Source organism: Convolutriloba macropyga, chromosome 10 (genome assembly GCF_964194025.1).
Source record: "Convolutriloba macropyga chromosome 10, txConMacr16.3, whole genome shotgun sequence".
Classification (NCBI taxonomy): domain Eukaryota; kingdom Metazoa; phylum Xenacoelomorpha; order Acoela; family Convolutidae; genus Convolutriloba; species Convolutriloba macropyga.
The window spans coordinates 14,174,550-14,191,454 of record NC_134477.1 but is presented as its reverse complement, the minus strand read 5'-3'; the positions used below and the strand labels follow the sequence as shown (position 1 = coordinate 14,191,454).

Below are 16,905 nucleotides of genomic sequence, written 5' to 3'. Positions count from 1 at the left end.
CACTAGCTGATGGCCCTAATAAAATGAGGAATTGTCCACTATTCAAGAACATGAGTGTGAATGATCGGTACGCAGCAGTGAGAAAGCAACGCTTATGTTACGGATGTCTGGGCAAAAGACATGCAATCAAACATTGTAAAAGTCAATGCGTGCGGCATCAATGGATGCATAAAGAAGCACACCCGATTGCTACACTCAGAAAACCAAATGGACGAGGGTAATCACGCAGTCAACGTAAGCGCAGCAACAATCAACCAGCGTAACGAAGTTACTAGCTTTCTTCAGATAGTTCCTGTCTCAATACAGAGCGGTGGCAACAGGCTGAACACATATGCTTTTCTCAATGATAGTGGATCAACGGTTTCACTCATCAATCAAAGTGTGCAAAGGAAGTTACGAGCCCAAGGCACCGATGCGACGCTCAATATAGCTGGCATACACGGAACGAAGGATCTGAAGACAGAAAAGGTTCCTCTCAAAATAAAGGGACTACATTCAAAGGTGCTTTCATCGAAGCGTTTGCATACCCGTTGTGGTACGGTTGTACCTTATTTTAGTTCATATTCATTAAGTTGTACTAAATAATTTATTCTTGTCCTTGTCAGACTAAAAGTCATCATTTCATAATACAAGTAATTTACCGCCGAATAAAAAGTCAATATATCAGATTGTTCACATCGCCCACTTTTGATTGTTATTCATTCTCTTGAATCTTGTTACTGAATTAAGTTGCATTCAATCTAGTCTGTTTTGCAGTAGTCAAAGTTCTATTGGATTTGAGAAGGAAATCCACTCTCAGTAATTTGGTCTGCATTCGCAACACGATTGCTACTAATTCTAAAAGTGGTAATCCACTAATTCAGTAAAAGTTGGATTCGCGCCTCGAATCCATTCACCTAAATCTAAGTGGATTAGTGACACAAAATTGTATCTCTACAGTCAGAGATATCACATGGCGCAGTCAGCAACTAAAGAACGTGCACTCTTGGGAATTGAACCCTTTTGGGACAAACCAACACTTGAACCTCCATTGCGATGGGATAGATGGCAGATTATGTTAAAACTGGCTATCATGGCTAAAGAAGGAATATCAATTGACACTCTCCTTGACAATCCTCCGGAAAAAATCACTCTACCTCCAGAACCCATTTACGAAGCTGATTTCGAAAATAGCACGGCTCAAAGTAAACGAGACCGACGTACTAGAAACGAGCAACTCAAAAATTCGTGGCTCAATAGATGTCAAAAAATATAACTTGTTGGCATACTATGTGGAAAAAAACCTTGGAAGTACTGCGATAGTAAAGCAGTCTCTCTAATATACCTCAGCTTGGGAATAGAAGGGAGACGAATATTCGGTTCACAAGAACCGAATATCCAGATAGATAGAGTGACAACAAAAACCCTTTGGGATTGCCTTGATGTTGTATTCACGAAGCAAAGAAATATCACATTTGATCGATACACGTTTCTCACTCGGAAACAAATGAAAGGAGAACCTGTGGAAAAGTTCTACGGGTGCCATCGAGAGTTGTCCCTAAACTGCGATTTGGGAAGTCACGAAGAATCGATCATCCGAGATGTCTTTATTGCTAATATGCAAGATGGTGAAATTCAACGGGAACTACTCAAAGAGACACGGACGGCTAAAAAAGCTCTCGAGGTGGCAATGAACATTGAAATGGGAATACAAAACCAATTGAAAATTTCTGGAACTTCCATTCCCAACACTACAAATGAAATTTCAGGTCAATCAATAAATAGTGTCCAAGGATCGTGGAATAGAACCCGAGCACCGACAAATCAATTTGTCAAACCTAAGATTTGCCCAAATTGTGGCTATGGCTGGACTCCCTCTCATAGACAAAATTGCCCTGCTCGTGGAAAATCTTGTAAAAATTGTGGAATCGCTAATCACTTTGCAAAAGTTTGTCGCAAACCAAAACAACCTAGTAAACTGAAACCTAGAGTAAACTATGTAGATTACTCGGTTTCTGAGGCGGCTACAGTAGGTACTTCAACAAAGGCGGCAGAACAAGTTAACAATATCAGCAAACTTCTACAGCAGAAAAGTATTTACGATGCCAATTATGATTCTGATTACGATGACTATAACGATAACTGTGTAGCTGCGATTTCCATCAAAAACGACACACGTGAAGTAGAACCTGTAAATTTAGACATTTGTGTTGGAAATACATACACAAAAGCATTGGTGGATTCGGGCAGCGTATGCACTATTGTCAACAAAATTCTGGCGGACACAGTGGTGTCCGATTTCAACGAAAGCTATTGGGTGAAGTCACCCGAAATACATGATTTGAAAACCTTTTCAAATGATATAATCAAGATTGTAGGTGTAATCAACACATCAATAAAGTGTAGTGACTGGATAGCTACGAGCGTTGATGTAACTGTCGTGGAAGATGGTCACCGACCCATCATTGGACGAGATCTATTTCCAAAGCTAGGCCTTTCTGTTATACAATTGAAACAAGTTGCTAATATTGATGAAAATCAATGTCCAATCAAGAGGCAGATCTCTTTTGATTTTCCAGATCTCATCACCCGTGTCGGTAAATCTTTAAAACATTCAGTAAAGTCGACATTCCATAATGAATTTACACCTACACATCAAAAAGGGCGACGAGTTCCAATTAATTTACAACCACTCGTAAATATAGAACTTAAAAAACTACTTGATGAAAAACACGTCATAAAATTAAACAGTTGTTCCGATAAAAATTTTATTTCTCCCATAGTCATTACAGTTAAAAGAGATAAAACAGTTAAATTAGCTTTAGATTCCAAAATCTTAAATAAATCTATTCATAAAAACAAATACCAAATGCCAAATATTGATAATTTGATTGACACAATTCAACAGAATTTAAATACATCCGCATCACAAGAAACAGCATATTATTCAACACTGGATTTGAAGTACGCATACACTCAACTTAAATTAGATCCGGAAACGGCTCAACATTGTAATTTTAATATCATTACCGGTGAGAAAACTGGAACATACCGTTTTATTACGGGCTTTTACGGTTTAACTGATATGCCAGCAGCTTTTCAAAAAGTAATGGATTACACTTTAGTCGGACTTCAAAATACTTACTGTTTTTTGGATGATATTATAGTAGTTAGTCGTGGCTCTAAAGATGACCATTTAAAACTCGTCTATAAATGTTTAAAGAAATTAGATGAGGATAACTTACGAATTAACTTACCTAAATGTCATTTTGCAAAGACCGAAATTGAATGGTTGGGTCATAAGTTTAGTCAATCAGGAATAGCTCCACTTGAGTCAAAAACAGCGGCAATCGCCTCACTACCAGCACCTAAAAATTTAAAACAACTTAGATCCTTCTTAGGTTCTGTTCATTACCTCGGAAAGTTTATTCCTAATTTGTCTCAATTGTGTCATCCCCTTCGTCCTTTATTAAAAAGAACACAAAATTCATTTGGAACACTGAACATGATACACACTTCCAAGCAATTAAAGATAAAGTTGCAAACACCACAGAAAATACACACTATAATCCTCACTTGGAAACGCGGATCAAATGCGACGCTTCAAGAGCGGGTTTAGGACCAGCACTAGAACAACGTTCGCCTTCGGGATGGCACACAGTTGCATTTGGGTCTCGTTTCCTCAAATCTAATGAGGAACGTTATAGTATTAATGAACTCGAATTATTAGGTGTGGTGTGGTCTGTAGAATATTTTAAACATTATTTATTTGGCAAATCTTTCACAATTATCACAGATCACCGAGCATTACTATCCATTATGAAAGAACATAGATCAAATAAATCTTATAATAGTAGATTAACACGCTGGATCGATCGTCTTTTACCTTTTGATTTTAACATTGAACATATACCCGGTGCAAAAATGGGGCTTGTAGATTATATTTCTCGCCAACCAAATCCAAAAGCAAAAGTTACAAACAAATATGACGAGGAATTTGCGGTAGCAACAATTACCCGCATTCGTGACGCGATTGCAGTAATTTATGTAAATACCACACCACAAACCTGTCAATCACGGCACTTTAACAGCGTTCCTCGCACAAATTCCACACGTGCCTCGCATCCTCGCTTAACAAACAATTCTCAATTGCTTTCTGCCATTAATCGAAATACAACTCAGTTGCTTCTTGAAAATTCTGCAAACGCTGCACAATTCCAATCTCTCTCTACCAGTAATACAAAGCCAGTTCAAATCCAGTCTCAATTCAATTGCCCCTCATACACATCACATATCCTTTCAATCAGTAATCACAAAATGAGCAGCTCTGCATCTAATCCGCAAACTCCCCCTACACACAGCCGGGTCACATTCCAATCTACCCCCAATTCCAATACCACCCGCTCATCAAATGACGGACAAACTTCCCCCAACTTAGAATTGTCAAAAGAAGAGGTCTTTGAGAACAACTTGACGCAACTCTTCACAAAGGGATTCTTAGCAGTTCTCACCAGTAAGGACGCTGTTCTAAAAGAAGTACGCGACTGCGTTCTCCAAAACGACCCCCAAAGGTGTAAGGAAGTGAATCCTTACCTCTTCTCATACTGGAGGGATTTGCATGTTCGCTCGGGATGTGTCTGTGTGGACGAACGCGTTGCGATTCCACACTCAATTCAAGACGCGGTCTTGGAAAGCCTCCACTTAACGCAGCCAGGAAGTTGGGGCATGATAACGCTCGGGCAATACGCGTTCTGGCCGTATATGCACCGAGAAATTTTGAATAAAGCGGCCACGTGCAAGCCTTGCACTGATATTGGTAAGAATCTTAAACCTGTTATTCCGGCGTCTAAATGGAAACCTTTATTGCCATGTACAGAACCAAATGAAGAAATACAAATTGACTTTGGAGGTCCCATCACCAATGAAAAATATCAAGATATCTATTTTCTTGCATGTATTGATCGCTTTTCTAAATATCCTTCTGTAGAAGTAGTTGATAAAGCTAATGGACCCAATGTTATTAAATTTCTAGATGATTATATTCAAATTCACGGTGTCCCTCGAAACATCAGATTAGATCAAGCACGTTGCCTAATAGGTTATAAAGTTAAAAATTTTTGTAAACAACATAATATTAACATTATCACTGCCCCAGCAAACGATCATAGAGCTATAGGATTAGTGGAGCGTTTGATACAAACTATTAAAAGACGCTTAGGCTGTAGGAAATTAGACACTAGAAATAATACATTTACAATTAAAGGAGCAATTAAGTCAATTGTATATCAATTACGTATCTGTAAACAAAAGACAACAAACGTAACACCTTTTCAAGCACATTTTGGAAGAAAACCAAATACACCACTAAGTAATAAAAGTACAACACCTAAATCCTCTAATCTATCATATGAGAACATTCTTCGCCACTATTTAGACGCTGATACTGTCCCGGTTGAAGAATACTTGGACAAAAATGGATGGGTGACGGGTGATCGCAGTGACATTTTGATTGACGAGGCCATGCAGAGGGCTCAGGTAGACGCGGGTCGTTGCTACAATGGCGATCACAACAAGTCTGTCTCCCGCTTCATTCTGCACTCAAAATTGAACAATTCAATTCCGCGGACAGAGCAGTCACTTGACCTAAAGTTGGCCCGGAATGTAACGAAGCGCTCGAAACGAGATCTTCGCGGACTCTGGGAAACTCTGGCCCCCGGCAGTACAGTGGTCCGTACATCCAACACAACTACAGTCATTAAGGAGCCAGGAGTACCGGAAGTCAGTGTACGCAATAGCGATATTGCTAAGTTCGGCACTCGTGCCGAACGCAATACTGATTTATGGGAGTATGCAAAACGTCGACCTTTGCCGTATGAAAAAACGACCGAGGAAAAGATCGCACACCACACCAAAGAGTTGAAGAAAAAATTTGGCGGAGAAATTAAAGTCCGTCATCGCCCCAATCAATCTGATGCACCATCGGGAGTCTCGTCTGCAAACAGCAACATCTCTAAAGCGATGGCGTCTAGAAAACCCCGAAAACCACAAGCAGGAGGCAAACGTTCCCGAACTACTTCTACCACACTGAACACCTCTAATGCATCATCAGTTGCTGCCTCCTCTGCAACATCATCAGTTGCCTCTCCATCAACTTCACATACTAAACGTAATCGCCGCGCGCCTGACTATTACGGATTCGAAAGTTCGGTGTGTTCCTTGAGCGACGATTCAGCTGCTCTCGTATCTAAAAAACAAAGACCCGCAAATCCTGTGATAGAAACTATTATACAAGAAGAAGCAGCACAGCCTCCCGTTCCTGATACGGACTAAGAATTGCGAGTGGTGAGCCCCCCTGCACCCCCCCCCGGAGTATGATTATGACGATTATGCACGGGAGATAAGTATGAGCGTCTTTGACGCCGAAAACCAAATTCAAATCAAAACTAATTAAATTTTCATCATTATTTATTCAATTGTCAAAATTTCAATCTTGTAATTGTTGAGTTAAATGTGGAATGGTATTACTTTTCCACTCATTTTTATGTTTAGTGTTTACCTTAAATTTGTGTTCGTGTTGGGTATTCTTTGTTAAATTTGATGTTGCTAATGTAGCCATATCTTCAATGTTATACTTTTGCTGGATTCGCATCGCGAATGTGCTTTAATTTAATTTGCGTGCATACATTTTACGGGAAATGATTAACCGTTTACATTGTTCTAATTTATTTCAACATTCGAGCCACTTTTCCAATATTCATCATCCACTTGTCTGTTGTTGCTCATAATCTTTATTATTCTTTATTAATTATTCTAACCAGTACATATGTTAATATTATCATAAATTTTTCACTGTGCAGTTTAAAATTTTGCTCAGCCCAGGATATGTGGTACGGTTGTGCCTTATTTTAGTTCATATTCATTAGGTTGTACTAAATAATTTATTCTTGTCCTTGTCAGACTAAAAATCATCATTTCATAATACAAGTAATTTACCGCCGACTAAGAAGTCAATATTTCAGATTGTTCACATCGCCCACTTTTGATTATTTTTACTGAATTAAGTTGCATTCAATCTAGTCTGTTTTGCAGTAGTCAAAGTTCCATTGGATTTGAGAAGGAAATCCACTCTCAGTAATTTGGTCTGCATTCGCAACACGATTGCTACTATTTCTAAAATTGGTAATCCACTAAATCAGTAAAAGTTGGATTCGCGCCTCGAATCCATTCACCTAAATCTAAGTGGATTAGTGACACAAAATTGTATCTCTACAGTCAGAGATATCACACCCGTCAATCTCCTTGGGAAACACAAACTACAACTACAACAAGCTGAAGCAAAGCTTCAACCACTTGAGTGTTTTACCAAACAAAAGCTTCAACTTGATGGAAGTTGGCATCATACTTGGTCAAGATGCTTATGAGCTACAACGCCCATTGGACTAGAAGATAGGAACACGAAATGAACCTTTCGCCGTTCTAACAGAGCTAGGATGGGTAGTCAGTGGACCCCTGACGGTCAAAAGAAGACAGATTGTTTGTCATTTCGCCTTCACTGAAGATGTGAAAGTGGCTGAGAATATCCAAACCTGGTGGGACATAGAAACCTATGCTTCCAAAATCAACGTCGTCAGTCAGTCAAAGAAGGAACTGCAGGCACAGAAGATGCTAGAGAGTAAGACAAAGATTACAGGTGAGCGGTACGAAGTGGGAATGCTGTGGAGTGAACCTGAGCCAAACCTACCGAACAACTACAGCTCAGCCTTGGGTCAGCTTTACTCACTGGAGCGAAGATTCCAGAGGGACCCAAACCTGAAGAATTTGTATCAACAGTCAATAGATACTGACGTAGACAAAAGAGTCGTAAAGATATTGGACGAGTCCGAAGTGAAAGGCACCTTTGGGAAAGAATGGTATTTGCCACACCATCCAGTGCTAAACCCGAACAAGCCTGGCAAAGTAGGACGTGTTTGCAATGCTGCCTCAAAGTACAAAGAAGTATGCCTTAATGATAAGCTACTAGCAGGACCTAATCTGCTACATGGGTTGTTTGGAGCAATATTCAGATTCCGTGAAGGACCAATAGCCCTGACAGCTGACATCGAATCTATGTCTCTACAAGTGCAAGTTCCCGAACAGGATAGAAGTTGCTTGAGGTTCTTATGGCGTCCAAGAACTAACGAACCTGTTCAAATATACGAATATCAGCGTCATGTATTTGGAGCTAAAAGTTCTCCAACTTGCGCAAACTATGCTCTCAAGCGAGTGGGACTTGATAACGAAAAGGAGTATCCAATTGCAGCAAAGGCTATACAAAACAACTTCTACATGGACGATTTCATTAAATCGATAGAAACCCCTGAAGAAGCAATTGAAGTCTTCAATCAACTACAACCTCTTCTCTCACGACATGGATTTGAACTGAAGAAGTGCATAAGCAACAACGATGCAGTTACCAAAGCAATCCCAGAAGACTTGAAATCAATCAGTAATACGAAGCAAGTCGAAGTGGAACGCAATACGGAGGGATCTTAAGTGCTAGGACTACAATGGACCGTTACTGATGATAGCCTTCAAGTGTGTAGAGGTACCAACAAGGAAGTGGAAACCCCTATAACCCAGAGGAAGGTTTTGTCATTGGTATCTTCAGTATTCGACCCGATCGATTTGTTTGCTCCGTTCAGTGTTCACATGAGACGACTTCTGAAAAATATCTGGACTAAGAACGGACAACATTGGGACAACGAAGAGGAGCCTAGTGAAGAAGAAGAATTCCTGAGATGGAAAGAACAACTTCCAATACTGGCTGAAACAAGCCTCGATAGAAGATACTTCAACAGAGAGAGGGATAAAACCAAGCTTCATGTGTTTGCTGACGCATCTGAAGACACGATGTGTGCAGTGGCCTGTCTACGTTCACAACCAAAAGAATACTCAGCTGACTTAGCATTTGTCATTGGAAAATGCAGAGTGGCACCGAAGAGGCATCTTTCAATACGGCGATTGGAGTTGCAAGCGGCAGTCATTGCAGTGAGGTTGAAAGAACAGATAGTCAAGGAACATGAAATGAAGATGAATAGTTGCAGTTTTTGGTCAGACTCAACTACGGTATTGCAGTGGATACACAGTTCCCATCGGAAACAACAAGTGTTTGTGGCCAATCGAGTAGCTGAGATACTAGATACAACCGACGTTTCACAGTGGAAACATGTGAGCGGTATCAACAACCCAGCGGACATTGGCACCAGAGCAATCAACATTGAAGAACTCAAGAGAAGTGAATGGCTCACTGGGCCGGCCTGGTTGAAACGACCAGAAAGCGAGTGGCCAGAACAAGTGAATCTAATCTTTGCATCAGATGAAGAGAATATACCCTCATCAGTCTTCATGATACAGGCTGAAGAAAAGAAAGCTGTTATTCAGTGGCAACGATTCAGTAATTCCAACAGACTAGTAAATACAGTGGCATACGTACAGCGAGCATTGAACAAAGGCAAACCAGCAACACTCGTAGTCAGCATTGAAGAAAGAGAAAAGCAAAAGCAACGATCTTCAAGTTACTACAGCGAGAACATTTTGGTGAAGAGATGAAATCTCTCAAAGCTGAAAAGGAAATTCCAAAAGGCAGCAAAATTCTTTAATTCTCCCCCTTCCTAGATGAAGAAGGACTTATTCAAGCCAAAGGCAGAATAGGCAAAAGTCAGTTGCACTTCAATGCAAAGCATCCAATTTTGCTACATTGGAAACATCATGCGGTTGAATTATTCTTGCGAAACGAGCACAAGGAAAATCAACACGAATGCACTGAACATCAGAAAAACATTGTTCAGCAGATGATGTGGATCCTGGGCATACGGAACGCGTTAAGATCAATCAAGAACAAGTGCGTAACCTGCAGAAAAGGCAGAGCACAAACGATAGCACCAGTAATGGCAGGTCTACCCGAAGAGTGGTTAGATACTTCAACAGCCTTTACAAATGTTGGAGTCGACTACTTTGGCCCTTTCATTGTGACGATTGGGCGAATAAATGAAAAGCGATGGTGTTGTCTCTTTACATGTCTAACTATGAGAGCGTTGCATATAGAAGTGGTACCTAAGCTAGACAAAGACAGTTGTCTCAATGCAATAATGAGATTAATTGCTCGAAGAGGCAAACCAAGTACAATCATCAGTGACAAGGGAACAAAATTTGTTGGAGCTGAAAGAGAGTTTGCGGAGTCTGTTGCGGCATGGAACAAAGAAGGGATCGAAGAACATCTAGTTCAACGAGGAATCAGATGGAAGTTCAAACCACCCGCAGCGCCTCACTTTGGAAGAGTATGGGAGCGGTTGGTGAGAAGTTGTAAGAATTCAATGTATGCGGTAATGGGGAACAGATCAGTCACCGAGGACATTTTTTCAACAACGATGTGCATCGTTGAGCAGACTTTGAATGCGAGACCTTTGACTCCAGTCAGTTCGGATGTTAATGACTTAGAAGCTTTGACCCCCAATCACTTCTTGCTTGGCAACAGGAACGTTTGTTTACCCCACCTACCATGCGCAGAAGAATTTGTTGATCACCGAAAGCTCTTTCGACAAACTCAAGCCTATGCAAAGCTCATATGGGACAGATTTCGTAAAGAATATCTGCCAACTCTGAATAATCGTTAGAAATGGCGATCTACGGCGAACGAAACCCTTAAAGAAGGCGATCTCGTTTGGTTGATCGAAGACAGCGATAAGCGTGGATATTACAATCTAGGTCGAGTTGCGGAGACCATCGATGGGTCTGACGGTGTGATTCGATCGGCGATGGTTCGAACGAACGACGGAGTGTACAAGAGACCAGTAGTGAAGCTCGCCCCAGTACTACCTGGAAAAGATGTTTTCGCGATGGAAAACAGGGCCGGCGATATTGCGGCTGAGCTTATCAACTCAGAAATCAAATTGAATAGAGCTTCAAGGTCATTTCGACCATTAAAGCTAGAATAGCGTGACAGGCGAAATTTAATGCTACATTCTATCGAAGCCAAACGGATTTGTTCATTTTGTTCAACATTTATATTTAGCAACTATTGTTAGTACACAATCGTCATTCATGAAGTAAAACTCAAAATCGAACTACCTCAACCACCACCAAAACAATACTACGACTTAACAGTATTGCATCAGATTCTTTGCGATTGGATTGCGAATCAACCTGTTATTGATACAGAATATTCGACAAAACTTCTACATGGTTAACAAATTTCCCATGACATCAAATTTACACTGAAAAATTGACGTTATGGAAAAGTGTTCACATTCTGTCGAAATTATTATCTACAACCAATCAATAGTTGACTTTGACATGTAAATCCACGTGACTAGCAGCATAACAGGAGCTTGAAAAACTACCAAAAATTAGTTGAAACTTGCAATTTTTGTTTCATTAAACTGACATACAGTGCGTATTGAAGCACACTTTCTTGAGCGGTAAATTACTTGTTATCGTGTCTTGTTTCTGTAGATCATATTAGTGATTGTACAGTTTTAACTTTACTTTGACTTGTTGAAAAGAGAATTAACTTTGATATTCTCAAAACTTTCTTTCTGAGGAACAAAGTTCCTAAGTAAGAGAAACTGTGTGCAAAGCACATAGTCAGTTGCTCTTACTGGCTTTAACGAAGCCTAGCATAGTTTTGATATTAGTGGTTATTGAAGCCAATTGAGAAACAGAAAGTTGTTTTTTTAAATGAATCAGGTTTATAGTATCTGAGTTGCTTTAAAAGCGACCCCTTAACAAGGAGGTTCGCTACAAACTTGAAATTTGGTTGACAGTTACTTGAAGTCATCTTTAACAATTTGTTAGGAGCAGAATTTGCCATTTCGAATTATAAGTTGAGTTATTAACCAAAACTCAAGCAAAATTTATTGTTTCAATTTGAATTATTTTGTTATTCTGAGAGTAACAAGTTTGTTATACAGCAACGCTGAGCGATTAGTTATCAGACGTAATTGAGCAACAAGTAATGCAACGGCATTCTAGAGCATAGCGGATAATACATTTCACAAAAGTTAACTGCAAAAACACAATATCCGGACAGATTTGAAACCGCTGAAACGAAGGGGCGGTGTAAAGTTTTCCTTGACTTTGATAGGAGAGCAGCCGTTACACTCAGAGAAGAATTAATCTTACCAGTTTAACAAGATCTTCTAAAATTTGGCAAGATCTTCCAAGAGTGTGAGTAATCTTGCAATAATTATTTGATGTTTGCGCAAAACACTGCATAAAATATTAGACTCTGGCCTTCATCGTGTCGTTTTGTTTTAAAAAACATAAAATATGGTCATATTAATTGTTGTTTCGGTCTCATCTATACTATCAGAATTTATACATTCAAATTCATTTGAAGCAAATCTTCAATTAAGCAGAAAAAATCGCTTTATTGTTGCTGCGTTTTTAATTGCTACGTCATTTTGACCAAAGATTCTAGATTGTTATGTTTTTCTGAACATACTGCAGTACATGGAATTTCTAGCGCTGCACTTTTGTTTTGAAGCATTCCATTTTACCGGTGTTTCCTCTTTACTGCTTTTGTGATTTTCGTTTTTTTCCTAAAAAGGAACGAATCATATTGAAGAATTTATCAAAGTACTCTAAGTTAGTTGACACAACTGAAATGACTTTTCAATAATTATTTGCTAGGTAATGTTATGAACTCACAAACAATCTAAGTTTTTAGGCTTGTTGGTGACCTTCCGGAGGCTTGTCGGAAATAGTAATAGATCTGGTTTTTATGAGTAATTGAATTCCTGTTTGCTTGAATCAATTTTGGTCGAAGAAACGCAGAGTTTTTTCATGTAGTTTTAGACCTTTTCTCACCAATTTTTTTTCCTTTGCTGATTAATAATATATCATTGTATGTTTTCGAGTCAGATTAAAAAATAATCTATTGCATTTGGGAACAAAACGCAGCCGGCTTGTTTGTTAGCCCGTAAAAATTTGTTTTAAATCTATAATTGTTAGTCTGATGCCGCTAAGTATGATGAAATTAAATTAGCGTGTCTTTTTTTAGATGAAAAGTTTGTTGGCAGTTGTGTCACTGCAGGTTGAAGTAAAATAAACTGCAACTTTTTGTGCGCTGCAGATTGTATTTTGTGAAATGGATTCTATCGTTGACTCATTGGTTAGCAGATGGTACAAGTTTTTGCATTCGGTTTAATATGACTTTTGAGTCCAGGGGTAGCTTTAAACATTTTGCCTCAGCAAGATAACTATTTTTTATGTAAATCTCTTTTCGGAGTTTTTCAACTTCCTCCTGACTGTCGGTTGTAATTTAAACTTTTCGACATTGTACTCTATAATTTTTGTGTTACATGTAACTAAGTGTATGATTTTTTGATTTTGTAACACTGTAACAAGTGACTAAAAATTTTTCGATATTTATATATATATATATATATATATATATATATATATATATATATATATATAAACAAGCATTGATTTGGAACGTAATTGACAAACACTTCTTTGTTACTGGTAATGGTTAATCCGATTCCTTAACCCTTCAAATAGGTTTTTGCACATCATGTCTAGCTGCCTGTGCCTTGTAGTCTTTGGCATTTTGAGAGAGCATATAATAATTTTTGCGCCACGTTCAGCAATTTACTTTTTTGGATGACTCGCAGCAATCAGGAATCAAGTCAAGGAAAAGAGATGTGTTTTGCCAAGAATGAAAAATTTTTGGTTTTCAACGCATTCAAAGAAATTCTGACAAAAAAACTGCCGTACACGGGGTTGAACTTCTCACTTCCTGCATGTCAACAAATTCTTATTTCACTGCCGGATTTTTCAGTTACTTCTATGATATTTCTTTAGAATTTAAACGAGATGCAATAAACTTTGTGGAACATATTTGCTTTGAAAGATTTAAGACTCACGGTTTTCCTCCGGTGGTGAAAAAAACAACAATTTTCCGCTACCGACAAGAAGCGGGGAAAACAGAAATCTTACCGCCAGAAAACGCTAACCTTACGAAAACGCAACACAAAAAAATTAAAGTAATTTTTTACCGATGAAATTACGCAAGGAAGGCAGTTTTCAGGGGGTTAATTTTTCTCACCACTTTTACCGATGACAACATAACTTCGTTCTAGAAAAACTACACCAGTAATTAAAAATGACAATTTACTATTAGTTAAAAGAAATCATACATAGAACACCATATTTTTAAAATTACTTTGGCTACCACTGCAGAAATTATGTGTGCCTTTGAGTGAAATTAGTTGTAGAAGCTTTGAAATTGTATTAATGCTTTCAGGCATTCAATTTAAATCTTACATAGTTTCATAAGAAATAAAAGTCAATAAAAAATTCTGTTCCATAGATAAATTGAGTTGACAGAAAAAGTTTTTTTCAGTTTAGCGTCAAAACTTTGTAAAGTTTGCTATTAATTAGCAGTTAATTTTTTTTTCGTCGCTCTGAAAGCATTCACGCTGTTCTTAAATCGTTTTTTCTAAACTTTCTCCATTGAAGTTATTTTTTAAAATTATCGTTGAGTTTTTGCAAGTTTTGCAATTTAGCGGTGGTTTTTTTACCGTTCTCAACGAATTAGCCGCTATATTCACACTTTTTTGCAATAGTTTCTGCGATGAAGATTTTTTTTTAATTTAGCGGTGAATTTTTGTAAGAGTTACAATTTTTAGCTGTGAACTTTTTTCTTTCACCGCATTCATCGCCAAAATTGCAATTTTTACTTCTTTACACCGCAGTTACCTTAATCAATACAGTTTTTCGCGTTGAGACCTCGCCGCGAGTAACAACCAAATGGAAGACGAATGCCTAAACAGGGAGCAAGAGCTAAACGAAGCCCGTACTTAACGCCAAGTCAAAATCAGTACTGGGCAAGTCTAATTTCAAGTCTGGATATCAGTACTGATTCAGAGCTATGATCATAACACATTTAAGACTTGTCAGATGTGACAAGTCTAAATACCAGTGCAAAAATAAAGTTCCGTACTTGGATCGAACCCACGCTCTCCATCTCCTTAGGTCTTTGTCCTTCTTACGGCGCCACCGTGACTGTTGAAAGTATGTCTTTTGCGCTGTTCTAATAAGCTTGAAAGAAGCAAATTATATTACATGGGAGACTTGCATTTACAATTGCCCAGTACTGATTAACACTCCCGGGTCGAGGCTTGGCGGTGAATTGTCGTAAGAAATACGGTGAAATGCGGTGAAAACAAATAATTTTCACCGCGCATTTCTTACGTCTTTTTGCCGTGAATGCGGTGAATCGTGGTGAATTATTTATTTTCACCGCGTTCTCAATATTCCCCACACGGTTTCGAGCCTCTGACCTCCACCATGCTTTCAACTGCTTATCTCACTGCTCCAACTGTCACTTACTTCTTTGATGTTTCTTCTGAATTTAAATCAGATTGATCAAACCTTGGAAAGCAAATGCGGTAAATTTTTGTAAGAAATGCCGTGAATTTCGCGGTGAATTTTTGTAAGAAATGCGGCGAATTTTGCGGCGAATTTTGCGGCGAATTTTTGTAAGAAAAGCGGTGAAATGCGGTGAAATATTTATTTTCACCGCATTCGCAGCATTCACCGCATTTCTTACAACAATTCACCGCAATCACCGCATTTCTTACAAAAAATTACCCAAAAACCTCGACCCGGGCTTGGAGTTCGGTACGGGAGGGCAAACGAACAATGACGATTAAGAACAAAAATGATGACAAATAAGGGAAAATGAACATAATCAATGAACTCAATTGAGGTAAAAATTTGGGGTGTACCACACGCAGAACGGGGAGAAACTAGAGGAACAACTGTTCTGAATAAAGCTCAAAACATGCACGTAACCTTCCATTTCTCCAATTTTAATAGCAGCCTATAGCAATTTATTTTTTACCTTAATCACAATCTTTTGACAGTTTTTGATAAACTACTTATTAAAATATGAAGTTAAATTTGGTTCATCTAAAGTGCTACAGATCAAGTGTCCTATCCAAGTTCTCAAGGATTCACGAGCTACATTGAAACTCACATTTGTGTTTATATCGCATGCTTTTTCCGGGCATAAATGCGTCCCAAAAAAATGCTGCATCATAAAATCAACAAGAAATCTGGGACTAAATCTGCGCTCAGTGTCTAAATTGTTGCAAAAGGCACCCTAAACATGCGCTAAACTAACTCAGGTATTTTGGAATTTAGGACATTTGGGCCATTTTGGGCAACTCATTTCATCAACCCAGCTGCCCCTCCTGTGAGAAATATTCCACCTGATGCAGTGAAGCTGGATGACTTATCACGTTAGTTCCGATCGTTCTGAACGTAATTAAAAATAAAGAGGTTTTATTTACTAAAAAAAGCACTTGGATTGCGACGTTGCAGTTAACATACCATATGCCAATTAATGGGAGTGTAAGCACTGATTAAAACTCATGGTTATAAAAAACCTAGTTATAATACTTCATATTTTCGAAATATCAAATCAAAGAAATAACTTGAGCTTATTATTTTTTCTTTAGCTTTTCGAAAATTTTCACCAACAATCGATATATTTCCGCGGTGAAAACTACTTTACCTGATTTGACAAATTTTGGTAATAAGATAACGCAAATTAGAGTTTTATTAGAAAACCATGAAAGTGCTCACAATAACAATTGTTTTACGGCTTTGAGGGCAAAGATCAAAAATTGTCTGCCTTAGTTGGCCAAACACAGGTAGTTTAGACGAACAGTATGAATGCATACAATTTAAATTTGAAAAAAAAACTTCCTTTCAAGAAAGGGTGCAATTTTATTCGTTCACATTTTGCTTTTAGAAGATGTGGAGGAGGTATGGGACGTTCTGAGACTTCATTCTCTTAGAAAGCTTCAATACCAGGACTTCAGAATGGGACCAGGTCTAAGGGTAAGTTAAATTAAATTTTTTTTGAAATTCAAT

General features: G+C 38.5%; 1 protein-coding gene across 3 annotated transcripts in view; it reads left to right on the top strand.

Annotated features, from left to right (window-relative positions):
- The window catches only part of LOC142348677 (uncharacterized), a 70,854-nt gene that overhangs the window by 33,924 nt on the left and 20,025 nt on the right, over nucleotides 1–16,905 (top strand). For 2 of the 3 annotated variants that reach the window (XM_075400117.1, XM_075400118.1), the window contains exons 3-4: nucleotides 16,171–16,268; nucleotides 16,784–16,872. In XM_075400117.1, coding sequence (XP_075256232.1) covers nucleotides 16,171–16,268; nucleotides 16,784–16,872 — 187 coding nt within the window. The remainder of the gene's footprint in view (nucleotides 1–16,170; nucleotides 16,269–16,783; nucleotides 16,873–16,905) is intronic. The other variant, XM_075400119.1, reaches the window with a different exon arrangement.